Source organism: Cyclopterus lumpus, chromosome 4, assembly GCF_009769545.1.
Source record: "Cyclopterus lumpus isolate fCycLum1 chromosome 4, fCycLum1.pri, whole genome shotgun sequence".
Lineage (NCBI taxonomy): Eukaryota > Metazoa > Chordata > Actinopteri > Perciformes > Cyclopteridae > Cyclopterus > Cyclopterus lumpus.
In genome coordinates, this window is record NC_046969.1 from 22,212,910 (window position 1) to 22,236,378 (window position 23,469).

The 23,469-nt window shown below is 42.7% G+C and overlaps 1 protein-coding gene across 17 annotated transcripts in view; it reads left to right on the forward strand.

The window, feature by feature from the left end:
• Positions 1–3,635: 3,635 nt before the first annotated feature.
• Positions 3,636–23,469, forward strand: part of tcf3b (transcription factor 3b) — a 31,747-nt gene continuing 11,913 nt past the window's right edge. For 9 of the 17 annotated variants that reach the window (XM_034529907.1, XM_034529909.1, XM_034529914.1 and 6 more), the window contains exons 1-8: positions 3,679–4,246; positions 7,398–7,494; positions 9,734–9,806; positions 15,438–15,511; positions 16,168–16,240; positions 16,736–16,776; positions 17,108–17,240; positions 17,709–17,755. In XM_034529907.1, coding sequence (XP_034385798.1) covers positions 7,420–7,494; positions 9,734–9,806; positions 15,438–15,511; positions 16,168–16,240; positions 16,736–16,776; positions 17,108–17,240; positions 17,709–17,755 — 516 coding nt within the window. In that variant the 5' untranslated portion in view covers positions 3,679–4,246; positions 7,398–7,419. Of the gene's footprint in view, positions 4,247–6,337; positions 6,538–7,397; positions 7,495–9,733; positions 9,807–15,437; positions 15,512–16,167; positions 16,241–16,735; positions 16,777–17,107; positions 17,241–17,708; positions 17,756–23,469 lie in introns of those variants that run through there. The other 8 variants (XM_034529917.1, XM_034529922.1, XM_034529923.1 and 5 more) reach the window with 6 other exon arrangements.

Below are 23,469 nucleotides of genomic sequence, written 5' to 3' on the forward strand. Positions count from 1 at the left end.
TGGCCTAGTTTTCTTGTCTGATCAGAAACCTGTGCACCTCTGCCCTTCCCCCACCCAAACCTAAGCCTCTACTATTACAGGCTGCGAGGGGCTCAGTGTGGAACGAGGTGAGCAGCTTGCCTCGCCACCGAGCTCTGTGTGCGTTATGCATGGTGCTGCTGCCTATGCTGTATGTTTGTCATTGTGTGTGTGTGTGTGTGTGTGTGTGTGTGTGTGTGTGTGTGTGTTATAACCTGGTGATGTGGTTTGGCTTGCATGACTGGCTTCCTATATGAGCTGGGCAGGATGGCGATGAGGGTTAAAGGTGGATAACACGTGAGAGTGTTGACGCAGGTAGCTAGAAACGAAACCCAGCGTTGAGAGTGTGGTATAAAAGAAAATAAACATTGCGTTTTGATTGGATAATAAAGCAGCCAGAATCTTAGGTGACATCTTTACTATGATGCGGGGAGTGCCCTCTATTTGTTCTCCGCGAAGCATCATTGATTAAAAAAAATATATAAAAAGAGGATTAAGCACACATTATTATTTCTTTTTTTGAAGATGACTCCAAATATGTTATTAATATTCACAAATATATGACAGATTAGCACCAATGTGCCAAACATATGCTAATTCTCCATGTGCATCTGTTGTTAATTACACATATGAGGCTGGGAATGGCTGGAAGGAATCATTGAGGGCATGTGGGACAGCATCCCTCCCCATTCTGCCTTTTAACTGGCCATTGTACTGTGAATATATTTTGGGATTACAGATGACATGTTTGTGTTTTTTGTTTGTTTGGTCCTTTCCTGTATAATGATGCTTTAAGCTTTTATGTTGCCATGCGGTAGATTACCCATAGTCACTGTGCATAATGGAACGTGATTTTAGCATTAAAAAAATCTAGCGTTTAGAGGTCATTATCTGTTCTTTTATGCCTCGTCTTCATTGTGAAACAAACAAAATATTGGACAGCAACATTTATAATGTTCATATATTCTGGGCTGCGCTAATTATTTTTGTAAAATTGCATCGCATCAATACCAGGAATAACATATTAAACCAGCTATTGCCCTTGCCTCCAAAGTGGCACGACCCTAATTCACTCAGAAATTATAGGCATGATGTCGATACAGTTTACGAGAGAGATGATAATGCCTTGAAATATCTTCCTTCGGTCTCCGGCTTCTTGTTATACAACGGATTTCTGTTTAACTTCGTGTCGCAGATGCACTCAGTGTTCATTAAGGTGAAGATCCTCACTATATATATGTTTTTTTTAAAATTCTTTTTCTCCAGCCCCCTCCCTCTCTTCAGCCTGGCTGCCCTTGTACATGCTCTCCATGTCAGACCCAGCTGTTACTACAAACTACTTGGAGGGCTTACAAGCCTCATTGCTAATACTGACAACAGCACTATTCTTACTCAAGGCCTAACGTCTACTGGAAAAAAAGGAGGAGAAAAAAAGCGAAAATATGAGAGATTTTTTTCTCTGCCTCCACTAGAAATTCATTTCCCCAAACAGATGTTTCCATCTGTTCGAATCTAATCTTTTGATTAATACATTCCTCGATGAAAGGATTCCAAATAGGTGTTAGATAAATAACTCAAGATGCTCTTTCTTTGATAGCCGTGATTATTTTCTGATGCTACGGCTGTCTTTTGATTTTTCTTGTGAGTACCTGTGTGTGTGTGTGTGTGTGTGTGTGTGTGTGTGTGTGTGTGTGTGTGTGTGTGTGTGTGTGTGTGTGTGTGTGTGACCAAACGTGAATGCATGCATGGTATGTTTGTGAAGGTATTTATGGCCCATATGTGCGTTCGTTTCCGAGCAGTAACCCCGTTACATTCCTAAGACGGTCCATGAGACTAATTAATGTTCTGTGCCGAGGCCTTTCCTTCACCCAGGGGACACCCAATGGATTATTTACCTATATGTCCTATTGACAGCCAATCACCCTCCCCGTTGGTGACCTCTGTGCAAACAGACACTCTGAGGCATTCGGGGTGTGTGATAACACCAGGCGGCTTTGTAGAATTCGCATGTGCCACGTCTTAATTTTGTTTAAACGACAGCTCACGCCACCAAACACGGGCATCCTGCTCACATGTATGGTGACTCACAAGATACTTGAGTCACCGTGGCCTTTTGGTAGTGGTCCATAGTGAAAGCCGTGTTTCTAAAGTTTTTTTTTTGTGTTTTCCTAATTTATATCTACAACAAAGCACCTTCATCTTAACTTCCCTCTGCTTTAAAAAAAAAAGAAAGAAAAAGGCTTGCCCTCTGGTTATAAACAACAGCTGTCTAACACCTCGACAGCAAAAAAAAAAGTTATTTTCTGTGTGAGGGAGGTTGTGCGTGTGTTAAATAGCGGTAGGAACACACATTAGGGTCATCCAAACCTTTCCCATAGTTCTTCATCATCATGGGGGCTGAGCGGCAGTTCGTTTCAGATATGTATCTCTTGGTATTGTCATCTTGCAAAAGCTGCATTTTTAACATTATAGACACATTTGCGTTGATCATCCGGTTTGCCCTCCCTGTTTGAACTGTTTTCTCTGAACTATTTCCCCCCCACCCCCCTCTTCCCCAACTCCTTCTCTGTGATGCTAGACTCTGCTCTCCCTCCCCTCCACTCTGCTCTGGAGCAGGCAGTTACTAGGGCTGTGTTGGTCTTATGTTTCACAGCTCATTCACAAAAAGACTGGCTACTTCAGAAATTAAAGAGCGGAAACAATTAGTGCATTAATCGACAGACAGAAAATCCGCAACTTGAATAACCTATTAATTGTTTTCTATTTTTATTATGAATCAGTTTTCAAACGAAAATGCCAAATGTGTTATTGTTCTCGTTTCTTAAATGTTTGGATTCTATGTTTTTGTTTGTCATATTTTATTAAATTATAAATAGTAAACTATTAAAGGGCATGTTTATCAGATATTTTTTTGAAAAAACCCCATCATTGATTCATTGAAAAGAAATAAACAACGTATTATTCTGTGATGAAAATACTTGTTGGTTGCAGCCCTAGTGGAAATTATGTTTATGACAGCGGCTGATCATTTTTAAGCACATTCAGCTGTCTTAAATATTATTCTTGATCCAGACAATAATTGGAAATATGTTAATTTCAACATCAAATGTGTGCATGTAAGCTAAAGGGGAGAACAAGTCTGAATAGGTATCCTTCCTTTTCAAATGATATGAGATATTATATAAAATCATTCAGTTTATGTCATGTAGTTGTATTGATATAGAACAAAAATAGGAATCATATTGTTTTTTATTTAGTAACATTTAAATGTTGAGACAAAAAATACAATAACAACTGAAATTAAGTTTCCAGTTGCCGTTTTTATTGTAATGGAAACAAAATTATGTAAAGCCATGGGTTAAATTGTTTGGGGGGCTTTGCTTAAAAAAATTTTTTTTAAAAAACGAAAAGAAGACACAGCAACCAAAGTAATAAAATGATGTCAGCGGGCATGTTGGCGGCCCCCCCTCCCTCAGCCAGCTTCCCTGAGCACACAGGGAAAGTGAGCGTCAAGAAGAAGGCGTGTTCAACTTAGATCTCTGACCGTTCGATGGCCGCCACCGCTGTCAATCAAGCGCACGCGCGTTCCCATTGGCTGCGCTCTTTCGCATTTATCGTGCCATCTCGCCAAGCTGCTGCTGTGTAATCGCAGGTAACTTTCTTACGATAGCCTTCCGCCCGACGACCTAGTGCCCGTAGCGCTCTTGCATTTTGAGGAATTGCAGACACAGTACACACAACTGAGCGTCGGCATTAGACGTTTCCGTCTTTTTGGCCTTCGGAAGACGCCAGAGACGTATTTTTTCCCCTCTGTGAAAATACCCCGTCTCTCAAAGGCGTTTGAAATCGGACACCGCTGGCAGTGAGGCCCTCACTTTTTGTGCGGAGGGATACGTTGTTGCGTCTGACAATGTGGACGGAGGTGGTGAAGATGTCTACGAGAAGAATGAAATCATCTCAGTTGTAACAACAACAAAAAAAAAAGGAAGACGCGAGATTAGTTACTATAATAGATTTGTTTGCACTCAAGACTTTGAAACATTGTAGCAAACACGTGGGCGCCGCGTGAAAAGCAGGTTTTTTTTACCGGGACAAAAGGAAGACATCTACGCTGCTCCAATGCGTTTCATGCACTGAGGTCGAAATTCTCTTGAAGTTTTATGTTTTTCCCCTCGCGAGTCTCCGCTTTTCTTTTTACTGTTGGATATCAGACACTTGGAGAGGAGAGGTAAAACAAAGACCTTCTTTCACTTCACGTTTCGGGGGAAAGTTGCATGAATTCGATGGGTTTCACTGACAACCTATTTTGACGCCTGCAATTTTCGAAAAGTTTTTTTTGGGGGGGAATGTGTGGTTAAAGCGGGGGGATGTAAGTTTTTTTTTTTTTCAGTTTTTTTTTTTTTCGGTTTTTTTTTTTTTGTTTTTTGGGGTTTGTGGTGGCGAGCCAAGTGTGTGTGATGGTCTCCGCATCGACCACGGTAGAGGAGGAAATTACTCCTTTGTTCTGCAATAAAAGACCCCACTAACGTTAAGTGTTAGTCCTGCCTAACGAGCCTCGTTTTGTTTAGGTTTTTTTTAAACCGTGTGTCTCCGCCACAAAGCTGTAGCCAGAATGTGGAAACATGATAAATGTTAAACGTTGTGTAATGTTGCTGAGCATTTTGGCTAAACTTTGTGTTGGTGGGCCTCCCCGTGTATTTTCCACACAAGCCAGAAAACAAACTTTCCATTAAACCCCCTTTTTGGTAGCCCTTTAAACATTCCTGTATGGAAGTGTCTGGCCACCAGCTAGACTTTTATTTTATTGCACATTTGGCAGGAAATTCCTCATGCTCCCACCCCCACCGCCTCCTCCTCCACTGAACTCCCCTCACAACGCAACGACTTGAACCCTAATATGTGGAAGAGAGCTCACTGTTTTGTTGCATGAAGTTTTGGAGCTCTCATTCTCCAGGGTCACGACCGTTGCACTGGCTTTTTTGTTGTGGTGTGTGTGTGTGTTTTTTTTAAATTATTTTTTTACACATATTTTGTTTTCTCTAGGAATCCACACAACTGGAGAGTTTATGGGGTTTTGTTAATCTTCAGGATGATGTCAACATGCTTGGAGATAAATGGTGAATGGGTTAGTTGTCAGCAGTAGCTTTTGGCCCCTCGATGTGGGCCTAGTGGAGATGATCAAATAATGTGCAGCCTGCATCCTGTGGTGCCCTGCATGTTTACTGTCATTGTTCCAAACTATTTGACCCAAAGTGCTTTTTGTTTATAACAAATGTGTTTCTGGCACAAGACGTTCACAATCGGTTTTCTTGTTGGACGGGAATTTGGATCAACAGTTGAATCTGCTTTCTTCTTTATGTGTTCTGTTCAGCAGGGGGCCCTTGTTGTTCCCGAACTAATAGCTTTGTCTTAAACACATGTTATAGTTACTTACTTTTTAGTTTTTATTTTAATTACGACAGGGAGTAATAACAGCCAAAGCATGTACGACCCCACGCGGGCAGAAATGTGCTTTCAAATGTACAAATTTCAATGTCAACATCAGTTATCACACGTTGGTTTGACAGGTAAAATTGTCTTATTATTAGGTTTGCAAGCCATATAATTTAAAACAACAACAACTGAGGTAGTTTAAGTCGTGTTAATAATTTAAATGAAACGGTTAGTGTTTTTGGGTGTATGGCATCTGTTTGGCTCAGTGGTTGTTTCCACTGGGAGTGCAGGCTCTTTCATGGAGAATGACCTGCCTCCTCGGCCTTGTGTGGGGTGACAAAGACCCCTAATCTGCTTGCTTCAAATATTGATCCAGCAGTAGCTGAAGATGCCATTTTGTTACATTAAGCCCCTCTGTGTGCTCTACTCCATTTAACTCGGTGGTCAAAGGATATTTGTAAATGTTAAGTTTATTTTAGTGGTGTGTGTGTGTGCGTGACCTATTTTGTCCTTGATTTGGCCATCTTATCCAAAAGTTTGGAATAGCAATGACAGCCCTGTTTCTAGCCTATTTACACTTGGTGTGTGTGTGTGTGTGTGTGTGTGTGTTCACTTCCTTTCCTTGTCTCAAGGTTAAATTAGTTCTGCTTGCCTGAGTTCACTAGACTTGGACTGCACTGTTTGTCTCCTGGGCTATTTTCATATATGCAGAACATTTTTTTATGACATTTTATACTTTTTGTTTGTCTTGCTTTCCAAGTGGTTCCTAGTTTTACATTTTCTTTATTTCTCGACATACATTTTAATATTCTGATCTCCCTTTTTTGTTTACATTTTACAACTCTCATTTCCTTTTTTATAAAATCCATCCTTTTTTTCTGTTTTAAAACATTTTTATTTTTTACATCAATTTACATTTAGAACTGTTTTACAAAAGAGGCTGTAAAAGCACACCACCTGTTGGTGTCCAAGTGCCTCTATTCCTCCACTCGCTCCCCTTACCACTAGTTCCCCGTAAGGCTTTGCAGATCCGCCGCTCAGCATCAGAGAGCGGCCTCGGGCTGGCGCTGGAATGCAAAACACAGGGTAAATCCAGTATTCATGCTCACTCTGTCATTTGACAAGCTTCTTTCTGAGTTGACATATGGTAATTTGGTAATGACGTGTTTGCATACAGTCATTAGCGCTGCCTTTCACCCCTATTTCCTTGGGCTAACAATAGTCCCAATTATGTCTATAATTGTTAATGTATTACACTTTCTTTCATGTAGCAATGATCGACATATGGCTGTGTTATTTGCTAGGGCTGCGTAAAATGTACGTTTTTTTCTTCTTTTTTTTCCTCCCCATTACGTGGTAGTGATTTGACTAAGGGCAGAGTATTCATCATTTCATGGCAGTGTCTCTTCGACTGCTTTGATGGGAACGCAGTGTCTGACTGAAGCTAGCATTTTCAAGTAGACCCAGCTAAACGTGTGTAGCGTTAAGTAGCCTCATGTTGTCTGTTTTCCCTCATCGGTCCGTAGTGAGTGAGGTAGTAATTTGAGCTGTGTGTTTTGGCCAGCTGGTACTCCATAGACGATTGTTGATTTTTTTATTTTTTTTCACCTCTCGGATGCACAAGATCTTTCCCTCTGATGTATATTTTTTTCATATTGTGTTGGTTTAAAAAAAAAAAAATCACAATCATAAATTTGATGCGTTGGCAATAAGAAGAAAGTTGTATTTTTTTTCCAGGAACAATGCTGACATAGCCCTGCATTGGTACCTTGTGGGAGACTAACAATTTGCCAATATGAATCATCTCTAGGGTTGTGATATAGCAAAGAGAGGATAGTTTGGAATCATTCATTACCATCACCCTCTGTTTTTTAAGAGATAAATGTAAATTCTCTTTGTGCTTGCTAGTGCCATTAAAATCCTGTATCTGCAAATTTCTCTCATAGGGTTTATTAGAGACTGAAGGGTATGAACGAACAGCAGCAAAGAATGGCTGCAGTGGGAACTGACAAGGAACTCAACGACCTCCTGGATTTCAGTGCGGTAAGAGAGTGGGAGAGCAGTCTGGGTGGTTCTGGGTGGCAGTGGTAGGTGGGTGGCATTGGGAGAAAGGGCTAAAGAGAGTGCGATACAGGTCTGGGTATGAGCAGAGCAAAGCTGGAGGTCTCATTGACAGAAGTGGGGACAGGGGAGAGCAAGGAAAATCAGTGGGAAGATTAATTTCTCAAAATCTGCAACATAAAATTGGAAATCTTTCTCCTTTTTTTCTTTCTTTTCTTTCTTTCTTTTGTTTTTTTAACAATAGGTTTTGTCAGCCCAAGATATTTCCATCCTTCATTCTTGGCATGCAAAGTTTGTGCTGATTACATCAAAGCATGGCAAGTAAAACACTGCTGTACCTCAGGGTGACTGGTAAAAAATGAATTCAGTTTTTTTTTTTTTTTTTTAAATATATGTAGGTTATTCAATTATGTTAGGTGATGCAGAGAAACGGCAACAAGGAAGTGGATCCTCACTACAACGAGCTGGCATCCACTGTAAAAATGTAAATACTGAATCGGGAACGACCGCAGGAAACTGCGGAATCAATTTCACCCTTGTTTGTCTCGTTAAAAGTATTTGAAGTGGAAATATTGTTTTATATATGAATTGGGTTGCGCGGACAGCTTCTGCATTTCTTTTTGTCATATTTTTAGTCTTTAGGAAGAGATGCTTTCAGAAGGAATCCTCCAGACATTATCTACAAAGTGGATGGAGGTATTCTGTTCATCTTTTTATTTACCTGTGTTTCATTCTGTTGTGAAGCCTTTTGCTGAGCTTTACGCTGACATAAACATCTCACAGGCCCAATGGAGCTGTGTTACTTCCCCCCCCCCCATCCCCCACCTAAATAAACCAAATGGCTGGTAAGGCTAAATTACCAGCGCTGGATAATTACTATATATGGGACACAACAGGTAATTCCAAACCAATGCTCCTAATGAATATTTGTCAGCATACTTAATGTGCCATGAGATTTCTTTTGACAGAGTACAGTTGATTAATACTCAAGTGTTTATATCATTGCTAGTCGTTGACAAGTGTAACACGGGGGGGGGGGGGGGGGGGGGGGGGGGGGGGGGGAGATAGCTTTATCTTTGTGATTTATTTTTTTTATTTACTTAATTTTTTGTTATTTAGGTGTTGTTGTGCATGAATTTGGTTGGTGGAGCGTCATTATAATGAGTTGCATGATTCAGTCAGCTGCTTTTGTTATTGTCCTTATTCTCTGCCACACCATCGGTATTTATAGGAAACCTTTCCCCCATGAAAGAAAACCACTACGCGAAGGGGCTTTGTGGGAGGTTCTCATTAGACGGTTCGGTTTGTGTCAGTAAAGCTCAAATTGATCGGCTGCCAATTTGTATCGGCAGATGTTCCGTTTAAATGTGACCATTCGATAATTGGGTGAGAAAACTGTCAAATTGTATAAACAAATGTCCCCCTCTTTTGTTTATTTGCCGGCTAGTCGCAGACATGCATGCTAGATCGGACGTGGAACAAATAAAAACTAAGCGGGTTTGAGATATCCGCGGACGAATGTAACTGGAAACCAAAGATGGTGTCCAAAATCGGACCTACCTGGGGGGGGGGGTGAAGAAGGAAAGAAAAGAAAAGAGAGATCGGTTGTGGCAGATTGTGTTTTTGTGTCCTACTCTTAGAAAAAAGGTTTGGTTTTGTTTGTACAGTAGACGTTGGCCACGCCACTGAAAGATGCCACATAGCAGCTATTTAGACCACATCACAGTCTCATGGTAAAGCCCACAGTGGCTCTGTGACACAAGCCTCATCCGAGCGTTTTGAAGGTTAACGTTGATACTGCAGGATCAACTACATATGAAAATATGTCTGAAAGGTTTCATTTCAAAATGCTGTATATTCTTTCTTTTTTTTTTTGGAGGGGGGGGGGGATAGAGACTAGTTATTTCTGTCATGTGGCGGTTTGCAATTAAAGACATCGAGCATGTTTGACAGTTTTCATCAGCATTTTTTTTTTATGTTATGCTAGAAGTTGTCTTAATGGTGGAATCACAGTTTTTTAATAGCTAATATCTCACTTTAGTCTCATCTAAAACTGAAATGCCTGCAGAACAAACACACACACACACACACACACACGCATGCACACACAAGGACTGAGCAACATGTGTATGTGACGTCATTTATTAGTGGAAATAGGATGTGTGAAGTGTGCCATCCTTTGCTTTGTTAGTGACGGTATCTTTCCTCTTTTGTCTTGTAGATGTTCGCGCCTCCAGTAGCCAATGGGAAGAACAGGACAATGACACTCGCCAGCAGTCAGTTTGGGGGATCAGGTAAGCCTTCAAAGCAGCAACTGCATCACTGTGTTGTGTCTTTTTTCATTTTGGTGACGTAAATGTGCTCATCCCCCCCCAGTGACTTTAACTGACGACTGTGGCCGCATGTGTGTTTTTGGAAATGCATCGATATACTTACATTTATTATTAATAATACAACATTATGTTAAATATTTCTTCTTCCCGTAACCGTTTCGGTATCTAGCACGCGGAGAGTTTCAGTTGTATTTGCCCCAGTTTTGAGATCACTGCCTCTGTGAGAGCGAAAGTTTAAATTTGATTTGTGGTGCTCAAAGCTTTACAACGTTGCATTTTGAAGATCTCCAAGTTAATCCATTGACATTGATGATAACAGATTACATTTGGACCAATTTGATACCAAAGAACAAATGTAGGAAATTAGTCGTGCTTGTGTTGGTTTATTTAGCTATGGAGTCGTGTAAATTCAAAAGAAATTTTTAAATAAAGGATTTGAAACTACAGATGTATTAGTATCCACATGTTTTATTTTAACATCTGTCTGAAGATTCTTTCCCCATTTCTTCCGCTTGTCTTTCATTGTCTATTATAAAGTGCAAAGTAGCTGCAGTGGTTTAACCCCCTCGAGCACCTCGAAGCCTTTTGAGTGAGCTATTCTCTCTTCCTGAATGTTATTAGTAAGTCGTGTTACTTTTTTCGTTCCTCCGTCACCCTTCCAACCTGGCGTGTGAAATCGAGTCACACTCCCCAGTGTTCCCCAGAGTGAGAACTTGGCCACTGATGAACAAAGGCAAAAAAAAGGGGCTTATGGACTTGAAACGACTCCTCCACCCTGAAGTGTAAAACACTCCTCCCCCAACACGGCACAGGGCTCTTACCCCCACTGATCTGCAGGAAATGGCCCGAGTCCGAGACAATGTCCCTCACCCCTTGCTCGCAGCCTCTTAAACTGGCCCAGCATGCAGCGAGCGGCCAGAGTGGAAGAGAGCGCTCGTTGAATAGAGGGATCAGCCTGTGGAAGGCAGGATTCTGTTTGTTTCTATTACAGCAGGCAATTACTAAGCAGTGAGGAGTTAATTCCTCCTCCCTCCCCCCCCCCCCCCCCTCGTGTCTCAAAGTGTGGCCCCTCTGTCATTGACACCTATTTTAATGCAATACTTCAAGCTGTCCCATTTAACTCGGGAGATCCGCAGGTAGCATCTAATATTAAACTGTTTTAATGTTATAACACGCGTGGTATTTTAAAATGCAGTCGGTGGTTTATGAGAAAGAAATCTCATATAGACGACCTGGATGTTTTAGGAAGAGAATTGAGTCTACTGGTTTTATTTATTTTAATGAAATGAAAGTGCTTGGTTTTGTGAACAGGATTATCTTTTGTATAACCCTACGAGATGGCTTGTTATTTGAAAATGCAATATGGCTAGGGGCTAACCTATTTATTCTATAAATGATGACCATTAAAGAACAATGTCCGCCTGTGACGTCACTTATCCGGCTTGTATATTCAGGGGCCCAGCAGCGCGGGAACGGCAGCCTAGTGGCCCACCAGACCACCTCCATTCATCAACACAAAAGTGCTCAGAGGGGTGCTAATTGCATTAGGCGTCCTTCTCCCTTCCTCAGTGGCCAGAGTGTGTGTGTGTGTGTGTGTGTGTGTCGGGGAGAGGAAAGAGAAGAGGATTGGCAAGAAGTGTGGGATGTTTGAGAAGTAGGGGAGGCAGAGTGTGATAGTGTGTGGTGGGAGCTGGCCAAGCCAACAAGCCTTCAGGCAGGCGTCCCCTCTGTCACCTCTGCAGCTGCTGGCAACGTCTCCAACCCCCTTCACACACACACACACACACACACACGCACACACATGCATGCACATACAGGGGACGGGAGGGGGACGGGGACGCGACAAGCTCGCTTCCTTTAGATCACAACAAACAACATTGTGAATTTACACATGTGGTCTCTCCTGGTGGCTAGCTTACTCGCTGCGTGTTTTGACTCTTGCTCTCTCGGTTGTGTACCTGCACACGCCTGCAGTATTGTGTCATGTGCTTCACTCTGCTTGGGTGGGTTGTAGTTGGAAAGTCTTAAGCCGTCCAAAAAGAGGAAATCTCAAAGGAGAGTGGTTTCCTTCTTCAACTAAATTAGATGTTTTCAGAGCCTGCAGCCACAAGAAGGCTTTGTGGCAGAGAATAAATATGTTTCTGGGTGACTTTCACTTGAAGCACATTCACACTAGCCATGCCAAAGTCTGGATGGATGTGATGTACGCCCAGAGAACCTGTTGTTTTCATGCCAGCCCCATGGCTTTTACATTTCTCCTGTGTGTTTCTAAATAGAAAGTACCTTTTTGTTTTAATCTACTGTCTTAAGTCTCATTTTCCCAGTTTGACCGTCATGTCAATCGACTGCTTTAAATCTTCATCGCTTGCCTTTTCGTTTGGGCTTTTTTCGTAGCTAATTGTCAGCGGTCTGAAGATGGAATAGATGGTTGTGTTAGATTTGTAAGTTAGCATGAGCTGCAGTGCTCAAGTACTCTGACGCCGTCTTAAAATAGTCTTTGATGTCACACCGAGAAGGCTCATTAACGTTAAGCTTTTAGTGGTAATGGCCATTTAGGTTTTGCACAGCATCCTTATTCTCCCCCTCACAATTGGCATCAGAAATTGTGTAAATGTCAGTAGAGACCGTGAACATTTGAGCACATCTGCTAGGGCTGGGCAACATAGACAAAATCTTTTTTCACTATATATATATATATATATATATATATATATATATATATATATATATATATATATATATATATATAGCAAGCAATATGGCATGTTTTCTGATAATTCAATTACTTAATATTCTATATAAAACTTGATTGAATTAAATATGTGACAAATGAAAAATTACACTGCAAAATAATCTTATTTTGAATAATTAGCTTGAGCTTATTATTATTAATTTTGACAACATACCTGTTAATTACAATCTCAATATATATATGAGTTCTTTACAACAGGGTTAATTTGAAAGACACGAATCACATTGAATCATCGCTCCACCTTAACATCGGACAGTATTCATAATCCATAGTAATGATAGGTGTCAATGCACCGGTAATACTATTGCGACGCGATACTCTAGTTATGTTCTCATCCATTGTTAAAGGAAGATCGTCGAGGCATTAAAAGCCTTTTCTGCTTCCACCAATACGACGTAAACGCAGAAAACCCTCAGCTGTCAAAGTACGTAAGGAGGAGTGGGCTACGTGAGCATCACACTGACTATTGTGTGACATGATAATCAATGGCAGCTGTTTTTTTAAAAGGCATCGGCAGTGGCTGAGAACTGCCGTGTGAGAGCTTTGTGCTTGGCGAGCAGCTCTACTGGGCGACTGGAGAAATGAAAAGGCCTTTTTTGTCCTTTTTAGATTTCATTGAGAATGCAAAAAAAGCGTTCACAGCTATATATATATATATATATATATATATATATATATATTTTTAGGTCACAGGTGAAGAGTTGGTTTAAAACAAAGTACTAAAAATATGTGTACTGGCCAAAATAATTGATGTAGGAGTCTATCTCTGACCTACTTTGAATGGTACAGAACATCTTTTTTTATTTTTTTTTTACAATTAGACTTAAAAAACCTGCTTACTTGTACAAGAGCAGCACACCACAGGATATAAATCTCTGGTGGCTGCAGTAGCATTCAACCCCAATGTATCACTTTTTTATTTTTACAGCATTTGAAGCTTGTTGGGAACTCTTTTTTTAAATTTTTTTTTATTTTTGCCTTATGTTATCATTTCGGTTTGTGTTTATTTGATATTACACGTGACAAGAGATTTAACAACAATGGGAAAAGGTCTCTCTTCTGGCATAGTGGGGCTCTCCTAGCCTGGCTGAGCGTCAGTGTCACCTCAGCGGCTCTCCACCTTGTTTTAATTGCCTCCGAGTTAATTACTCCAGTAAGTGTGAAACAATGTTGTCAGACTTCTCCGGCGCAGTCGTGCTTTCGCTCTATCCTCTGCACCCCCGCTGGCCAAATGGGAGGCGAAATGAGTGTCGTATTGAAAATGGTTGTGAAGACTGTGAAGTTATTCTCTTCCTAACCCTCCTCGTCGGCTTGGCGGCGCTACTCGGTTGCAGGTTATAGTCGACGGCGATGGTTGATGAGTGACGAGTTTTCATTTCTGTGCGTTTTACCTGTATGTGTAAAATAAATAAACAAATAGTTTGTGGTCTGCCAGCTATTTGGATGAGGCCACAGCGTCTTGAAGTGGAACAAAGAAAGTTGAGTTAAGATGCATCTATTTATTGCGAGGCTGGAAGTAGCTCATTGTTGATGTCTCTCTTCCAAAGAAGATTCTTCTCTTCTTTTTTTTATCCCACTAATTTGGTATTACTTTCTCCTGGCACCGTGTTCTGGCTCAAGCGTCTTCATACAAAGTCTGTCATCTTTATTTAGCGGCGAGCCCGTCACCGGTGTCCCGTGCCATTGGACGTGGTTGGCGGTGTCGCTTTATTAGCGCCGTGGCCTTTTCAGCTGGGCCGATCTGACAGTGAGCGAGGGTGATCTTTTGAGGTCCCCTCTCCTCCCTGCTTGCCTGATTCTCCACGCCACCGGCATCGGCTCCATAGATCACGGCTGTCGCGGCGTGTGTAGGTGCTTGCACCGCTCTGTTGCTCTCATCACTCATTCTCACTCGTCAGCCAGGCTGCTGATCTCACCCAGACCCCTCTCACTCTGCCATCCCTCTTGTATCTCTCTCTCTCTCTTGCGTCCCCTTGCTTTCTCCTTCCACTCGCTCTCTCTCTCTCTCTCTCTCTCTCTCTTTCTCACACACATTTTTTTAATTAGGCGAAAAATCAAAGACGAAATATGAATATTCATAAGGAAAACCGCATTAATATGCACAATTATGCAAATCAGCATGCAATTAAGGCTTGTGTCTCCAGAGAGCCTGGATAGCATTAGTGCATAAGACAGGGAGAAGGGGATGATGGGGGTATTTTGGAGTTTTCTGCTCCACCAGTCTTTTGGCTGCGTTTTTCCTTTGTGCCACACATCGGCCTTTTCTTTACCTAAAACATTGAGGTTCATATTTTGGCTTCACGCATTTTTGTTTTGTGTTATTTTTGCATGTTTGTACGTGTCAATTGGACTCGAGTGGAATTTAAGTTATCCTCTTGGATTAAATTAGGGATGTAAATGGTTAATTTTGTGCTATTCAGTGACCGTAATAAACACTAATGGTACACTGAGCACCATATTAAGGTTTTTTTTTTATATATTTTTTTTCTCTCAAATGTAACGTTGCATTGCATCTTGAAAGCGACAGCGGTGTCTTTGATCAATAGTGATGCTCATTCTTGGCGCGTGCGAGCCCATTGTGGCCACTTAAGGACATCGGATGTTAAGAGTAGGAAATGGTGACAGGTTCCCTTGATATAACTCCAACGTCAGTCCATTTCAACATATCCGCAGTGACGCATAGGATAATTATCATATACTGTCACTTGGGGATCGCTAACATCGTTGCATTAATCCAACCTGCTTTAAAAAAAAAAAAAAATGTTAGTCTTTCATCTCCACTTCAGACTAACTTGCTGATCTTCCTTCCCTCCAATGATTAACAATATGTCTTCTTGCAGCAATAGACGAGCGCAGCGGCTCTGGGTCTTGGGGCTCAGCAGAACAGAACAGCCCCTCTTTCAGCCAAGGACGGGTAAGACCTAAACACACACTCTTGAGTTGCACACGATTTTAAGTTTGGAGAGCTAAGCATTAACACCAGATGCCATGATATTGTCGCACACTCGCACACATTCAGTTAATCAGTCGGCCACACACACACACACACACCTTCTCCCCCTACCAGCACGACAGCTTAGTAGTGTTTCATGCCGTGTGCCATGTTTGATTCGAAGTGGTAGTTTTACTCTCTACCTAATAACCTTGGCTCGGGATCCTGCGTTGGCACGCTCTCTGGTAGCCCAGAACCTCTGTGGAAGCCCACCGGTAATTGCAGCTTCACATCCGCTGTAACCGTCTTGGCACAACTCTGTGTAAATACAAGGAACATGGGGTGAAATAGATGCAGCAGGCTTTGATTACCACAAGTTGATAATTAAGAAAGTCGGGTTTGAATCCCCCGAGCTGATGCAGATTTGTTTGGCATGGATCCTATTAGTTAGACAGAAAAGCAGAGGGAGGGTACCCACTAAGAAAGCCACATAGGTGCGCTAACAAGACCACTAAGCGTTGTTTATCGTGCGTTTGTTAGCCTGTCCAATGTTGGAGCCTGCGTGATTTAATTACCCTTTTTCTTCGCTCTTCTTTAAGATTGCTCATGTTGTTATGTGCATACCATTGTTCCCTCAGGGCTATGGAGAAGGATCCCACTACAATGAGCATGAAGGCTTGTCCTCTCCGTTTATCAGTGCAGGGGTTGCAGGTATCTTAATTTTTTGTAAACTTTCTAAATATTATTTTAACCTGTGACTTATGTAGTAAAGAAAAAAGCGAAACGAGTGTATGCACTTCCTTCTCAGTGATGGAGGACATGTTTCCCGGTCCCGTTTTTAAATAATCGTGTTCGTAATGCCCGATTCGACTGTTGTGCGTACTTTGTTTTCTGGGTGTTGAAATGTGTGTGTGTGTGTGTGTGTGTGTGTGTGTGTGTGTGTGTGTGTGTGTGTTCATTCGTTGAGTGTCGGGGATGTTGGGGCACTGAAGCAGAAACCTTCCCCAGGGTTTTGTCTGGCAGACGGCTTTATGCAGCTGAGCATACTGAAAAAAGGGGAGGGCATCCCTGGACTTTTTGTACTTAAAAAAAATAAAAAAATAAAGGACGCTACTTTTCATGCGTGCTACCTCCTTAATGTGTGTGGATAAAGCTCACGGTTTTACTCCCATTAAAGTTTATACAATTTTCACTTTTATCTTGCAGGTAAAAATGAGAGGCCACCATACCCTCCCTTTGTAAGCCAGGTATGTAATCATTTAGCTTATCCCTTGCATCTCCCAGCAAGGTTATAACGTGTGTGTATATATATATGTGTGGGTTTGTTTGTGTGTGTGTGAAAGGATCTAAATTCATGTAAAGGAAGCTCCGTTTTCTCACTTCTCTTTTTCATGTTAAACACTTTGAATCAACTGTCTTAATTTCCTAGAAGAGAAGCTGTTTGTGCTGTGCTAACCCCCCCCCCCCCCCCCCCCCCCCCCCCCCCACCACCACCACCACCACCCCCCCCCCCCCCCCCACCCCCTGTAAGTAGTTAATTGTAAAATCTTGTTTCTCCATCTCTCTCTATTCTTCTAGCCTGGTTTTCTTCCTAGCGACATAGCGATGCCCAGCCCAGATGCCATGTCCCCCTCTGGCCTTAAATCTGGCTCCCAGTTTTACCCGTCATACCCAAACAACCCAAGGAGAAGGCCGCCTGATGGAGGCATAGGTAAGATGACTGGACAAGACATGTTTCTTTTTTTTTGCTTTTATTTGTCTGACATTTCCCCCTGCAGTATTTTTATTTTATTTACATTTTCTTACTGTGTTACGGATTATTTTCGTGATTAATTGTTTTCGTCTTCAAATGTCCTTGTTTTCGTCTTGACTATTTTTTTGTCTACATTCGACAACTCAACTCAACTCAACTCAATACAGAGGTTTATGCAGATGAATGCGCTCCAACATTCATTCACACTGACGGACATACACACTGCCACACACACACACACTATTGTGTGTTTGGGGGGTGTTGGCTTGGCTTGGCTTTTTTGTTGTTCTATTCTAGAGTTGTATTTAGAGCATGGGAAGAAATTGCACCTGAACCGACATAACATTGTCCAATGTTAAGTCCTTTATTTGTATTTGTGTCTCTCTTTTCACCTTTTTCCTTTGTCTCTGCCTGCCCCCTATACAGAAACACAGCCAAAGAAGATTCGGAAACCCCCTGGCCTGCCGTCCTCGGTGAGAGCTTATTTCTGCTTGCCTTCACAGCTCACAGTCCTCTCTCTCTCTCTCTCTCTCTCTCTCTCTCTCTCTCTCTCTCCACTCCTGCTACATATAGACAGACATACAGAAAGACACACTGCTCTCCCCACTCTGCTTGAGCAGTTCTGTGACAGACAGGGGTAAAGACCCTCTGCTCAGTCAGACTCTCAGTGAGCTGACAGTTGGGCAACTCGGGGCCCAATAAACATCATCACTGTGGCTGTCTCTACACTGCACTCAAGTGGTTTCAAGTGTTGTTCAGGGTCTGGTTGTCATGTAGGCGAGCAATTTTATAGGATTTTGAGGTGCTTTTGTCAAGTCTGGTAACTCTCCTTCTTCAGTGGCCCTGGTTTTGAATTGCAGGTTGCAGGATTTTAGGTAATGGAGGTGCACGTGTTTCATGCAGCCAATGCATGTAAGGTTGGGGTTGTGGTGGCCGGTTACAAAGTATGTAATGAGACACTTGGAGTTGTTAAAGCAATACTTCACCCACAAAATGACTAGTTCTATATCAATTACTCGCACCGCGTAACCTTGAATTCTTGGAAGAAAACATTTATTTTCTGTGAACGGAGGATAAAAAAAAGAAGGAAGAAATGGAGGCCAGGTTAAACAACGGTTACAAAGTCTCATTCATCCAGTCGTATGCTCACTACCTTTTTTATATTACTTTTATATTAAGACGAGTCGTGAGCTTACTTAGGACGCACTGAAAGCGCACGACTGTTTATGTCAAAGTGTTTTTAAATGGTATGTTTTTAAGCGAAGACGCATGCGTTTGGGAAGTAGTGAGCAAACGACTGGATGAAGAGACTTGGATTATAGTTATTATAGATTAGAGTTTGTCAACGGACGTATTGATGTAGTGACTGTTCTCCTTATTCTTCATTCATCCTTTTGTGGACGTGCGATTTACAATAAACTATATACCGTATTTTCCGCACTATAGGGCGCACTGGATTATAAGACGCACTGTCAATGAATGGTCTATTTTCGATCTTTTTTCATATATAAGGCTCATTAAGCGAAACAAAACAGTCAGTCAAACTTTATTAAACGTATTCACAATAACTCAACATTGTTCAAACGTTAATGAGCATATTCACAATAACTCCCAACCTTGTTCAGTTGTAACACGTAAAAAAACCAGTCTGATACCGCTAAATCAAACGTTAGCGTAACTCTGTGTGGTCTTCTTTACTTGGCGCAGGTCATCTTCTCGCTTCCTCCACTTCCGTACCATTGATTCATTAATCTTGAATTCTCTCGTAGCGGCTCTATTCCCATGTTCTGCTGCGTGACTGATAGCCTTGAGTTTGAAGTCCGCGTCGTAAGCGTGTCTCTTGACAGGTGCCATTGTGGGGTCCTTATACACACACACTGTAATATTATGGTGAAGCACAGTATGTATTACTCCGCGATGCTCCTGACTACGGCAGCCGTAAAGGGGCGTTCACACCAAACGCGTTGCGAATCTTTTGCACGTCTGGATCCCACGTAAAGTCAACGCACAGACGCGTTTGGTTGAAATTCGCTGGATAGACATGTTTCGTGAAATATTTCAACTTCCAACGCGAGTTGCAAAAGTTTCGCAACTCGCCAGCCAATCAGCGTTGAGATGCTCCGCCCGTTGGGCTGCTGCTGCTCTGGTAGCGGAAGTTATTGAGACTGAGTCGGTGAAACTCCCCGAGCTGTGTGAGCCTACGGGTGATGTTATGAACCCAAACACCAGGGCGTTAGATGTTCCGACGTTTATGGGATGTCCACAACAAGTATAAAGCAGAACTAGTGGTTATTTCGACCGTGGTGGATGGAGGAAATTATAACTGTTTTTACCGAGACAAGCCACGGAGATAAGCCACGCCCCCTTTTCGCAACTGGTTGCGAAAGACACAAATGAACACAACTTGACTGGTGAATAAACTGACGCGAGTTATAAAGCCGTTTGGTGTGAACGCACCATAATGCTGCAAGCGGTGCGGCTTTGTAGTTTACCAAAGTCGTACCAAAACATTTTGACAGAGCGCCGTGTAGCACACAAAATCGCTTCGAGGTCAGTAAGCACAGCCAGAATTAATTCATAAAAAAGGCGCTCCGGATTATAAAGCGCACTGTCGTTTTTTGAGAAAATTAAAGGCTTACTGTACTATATCATTTTGTGGGTGAAGCATTCCTAAAAGGACAATGTATCCGGTTATTCATAACTTGTTACTTGTTTGGGAAAGTTGAAGCTAAATGGCTCCAGTTGGATTTCAATTTGTGAAGCTGATTTTGATACTGGATTCAACAGTGTGTTTTACGATCTTTAATCCTCGGCCTAAACTCTCCGAAGTACCATATAGTGCTTTTGATTTACTCTACCAAGTGTCACATTGTGTCAGTGGGCCCAGAATTCCCAGCAGCTGATGTGTGGATGACGGCAACCGCACATAGCTGCAAACACAAGTCACCGTGACGCTGTTTTGAATATATAGCCCACCCTTTTTTAGTTTAATGCGACATGACGAAGAATTGAATCGAGCAGCAGTTCCCAGCTCATTCCCATTTATAGATTAATTCCACTAAGTCGTGTGTGCTGTTTACCAACCAGTCCCCCTGTACAGATTCAGCTGCTGTGTAGATCGTAGATGATTCAGACGCCATTTGCTCTCAATTTGAATACCACGGAGCATTTTCAACGCAACACCAACTTCTAGTTCCCGTTTCAGAAAGTTCTTTATGGTCCTTGAACCAACGTTTTAGTTGTTTGTTTTTTTAAATGGCAAACCTTATATGTTAAAGTCAGAAAGAACCCCACTGGGTAGTCGCTTGTCATGCTGGCATCAGAGCCCAGACTTGCCGCTTGAGCTGGCACTGGATCATCAATATGAAATACTGCCAATGCACAAACCAGTCCTCGCACTACCATAGTTCTCAGATGACAAGAGTGACCTAAAAGATACATTGGATATGGAACCTTTGCATCTCCTCACTAGCGTCGTCTGTGTTTCAGCACGGTGGCTTTTTTTAAACCAGTGGAACCAGCAACGCAAGCCGAGAAGAGGAAGATTAAGATTTAGTTATCGACCAGACAAGTCTTTGTAAATACTGGGTTTGAAAATCCCTGCACGTTAGCCCCGTCTACGACGATCTCCTCATATCAAAAGATGTGTGCAACATTCACAAGAAAAAGTTAGATGAAGATTGACTCATGCCTATGCTGATGTTTTTTTTTTTTTTTTTTTTTTAACGCATGGATGGAAGTGAATTCAAAGGATTTATATGGCTGGCTAGGTCCAAATCACGGAGCCACGGATGCATAATATGGCAGGAAATGAAGTCAAGCATTAACAGTGTTGCGTTCGGACTCCAGTCTTATTTTTGAGTCTGCTGCGTTGACAAGGAGGGTCCATAATCAGACCGACAGTCAGTATGGAGACGGATTGAACCCGGTGAACATGCTGCTCTATCTGGTGTTCACTGAAGAAATTAAGGTCCTCCACCTGTGGGTGTTGTCATGTTAAAGTGGCTGCTGAAACCTCGGCGTGCAAACACACTCCGCCGTGGTGACGACATCACAGAGATTGAGTGTGCACACTCTGTCTGGCCGAGGCTCCCCCTCCCCCCTCTCTTTTTCACTGTCTGAACCTCAGTCGTTTCCTGCCGTGTGAACGATGGCCGCGGCGTGGTTTTGGTTGCGAATGATGAGATGTCTGCGTGTGTGTGTGTGTGTGTGAGAGTGTGAACCTCCCCCTCTCCGCCCAGCCCTCTGCCTACGCTTCGCCACATGATGGCCTGGGTGGGCCTCCCCCCTGTGAGTGACCCAGTTGTGAGGCGCGGTGCTTGCGAGGCCTCTTAGCCCCGTGTCTGAGCCCAGATTAATGACTGCCGATGATGATCCTGTGGTCTTTCGTCCCTCCCACACTCCCTCCATTCCTGCTTCTCTTTACCCGCCCCATCAACATGCTCTTTATTTTTTTTCATTATCTACTTTTTTGTTACTTAAATCACATGTACCATAAATCAGCAAATGGATAGTTGATAGCTGTAAAGGCTATTCCTCATTTCCCCTCAAGCCCCCCGTACGGCCGTAACTCACCGATACCTGTGCACGAGATCCTCGCCCTAACCCCGTGAACCTTCACCCCCCTCTCATCTGCAACAATCAAACAACATGGGGGAACTTCTCTTCTGCCCCCTAGTTGTCCCAATAGACTAATCACAAAACCCTTGTGGTTGAGTCGAGCGCTTTGAGGTTAGTTTGATGTTAATCTTCATCTACTCTCCACCCATGTTTTTCTAGACCTTTTACACGGTTCTAACCTGAATTACATTAAACCCCTATTAGTTGAGGATTTTACCCTAGAAATCCCCTTTCTTCCTGAGAATACAATTATCCAGCAGCACCAGTCATTGTGTAGTTCTCTGTTCCCATCTAGAGCTGCAGGATTCACTCGACATTGTTCCCCGTGAAAGAACAACTCAAAGCCTATTGTTAAATGAAGCCATCTCCGTCATGTTTTCCCCTGAATTAACCGTGATCATTTTAAATCCCCTGTTTCCTTCACACTCCCCTGGCCATATCAAGCTTTGTTTAAGTCATTTAGATTACCTTCTCCTGTCCCCCTTTAACACCCCTTATCTCTCTACCCATTTCATAAATCATCAGGGCCTTCATTTTTTCCCTTCAATCCTCCCTCTTGCCCCTTTACCACCCCCTACCCACTGCAATCTCTCTCTCTCTCTCTTTCTCTCTCCCTCGCTCTCTCCCTCCCTCTCCCTGACTGGATCCCAGCCCCCATCTCTCTCTCTCTCTCTCTCTCCCTCTCTTCACTCCCTCTCCTCAGCCCAGCTGCCTGTGGAGTTGGATGTGGTCCAGGAACAGGCAGATGGCTCTGTAATTAGAAGTGCATCTCTCCATTCCCTTTCCACTTCTCCCTGTTAAATCAAATTACAGAAAAAATCCCTTCTCTGGATTAGCATTCTTTGCAGCCTAGCCTCCATTCTCTTTCTCTCTTCCTCGATTTGCCATGTTTACGACAGGAGGAGGAGAGGAAAAGACGAGCTGAGTGGTGGCCGATGGTGTTGGTGGAAACCGAGGGCGTCTCATGTCCATCTTGGCGCGCAGAGATGTGTCACTTAAGGCCCAGCATCCTTTTTTTTCTTAGCAATATGGAGAAAGGATGTGTGATTGGACTCTTTTATGACGCTATTATAAAATGTCATAGCTGTCCGTTTTCATGTTTTCTGGAATCCTCTTGTTGATGCCACACAGAACGTGATAGTGCTGGTTTGAGGGTATTGCTGGTGGAGAGAGAGAGAGAGAGAGTGTGTGTGTGTTGGCTCGCTTTAGGCATGGTATGCGTGCGAGCTGATACTGAGTGTGTTACAGGGAGGGGCTGCAGGCTAGGCAGAGCGATGTCACTGGGGTCCTGGGAGCAAGAGGAAGTGCTCACTGTGCACTGGGATTCAAGCCGTCGCTGTGCCCAGCATGGCATGGCCGCTGTGTTCTCCTCCACCAGGCGAGGAGCCGGCCTGCCTCCACCCGCAGACTCCCTCTTGCCATCTTGTGGCCACTTGAAGCTATTGGAACGCAAGGATAGGGGTGGATCGATTCCTTATGACTCTCGTGATACTCGGGGGGGATACAAATTGAGAACACCTATCTTTTTTTTCCTTCTTTTTAAAAAAATAAAATAAATACAGAAACA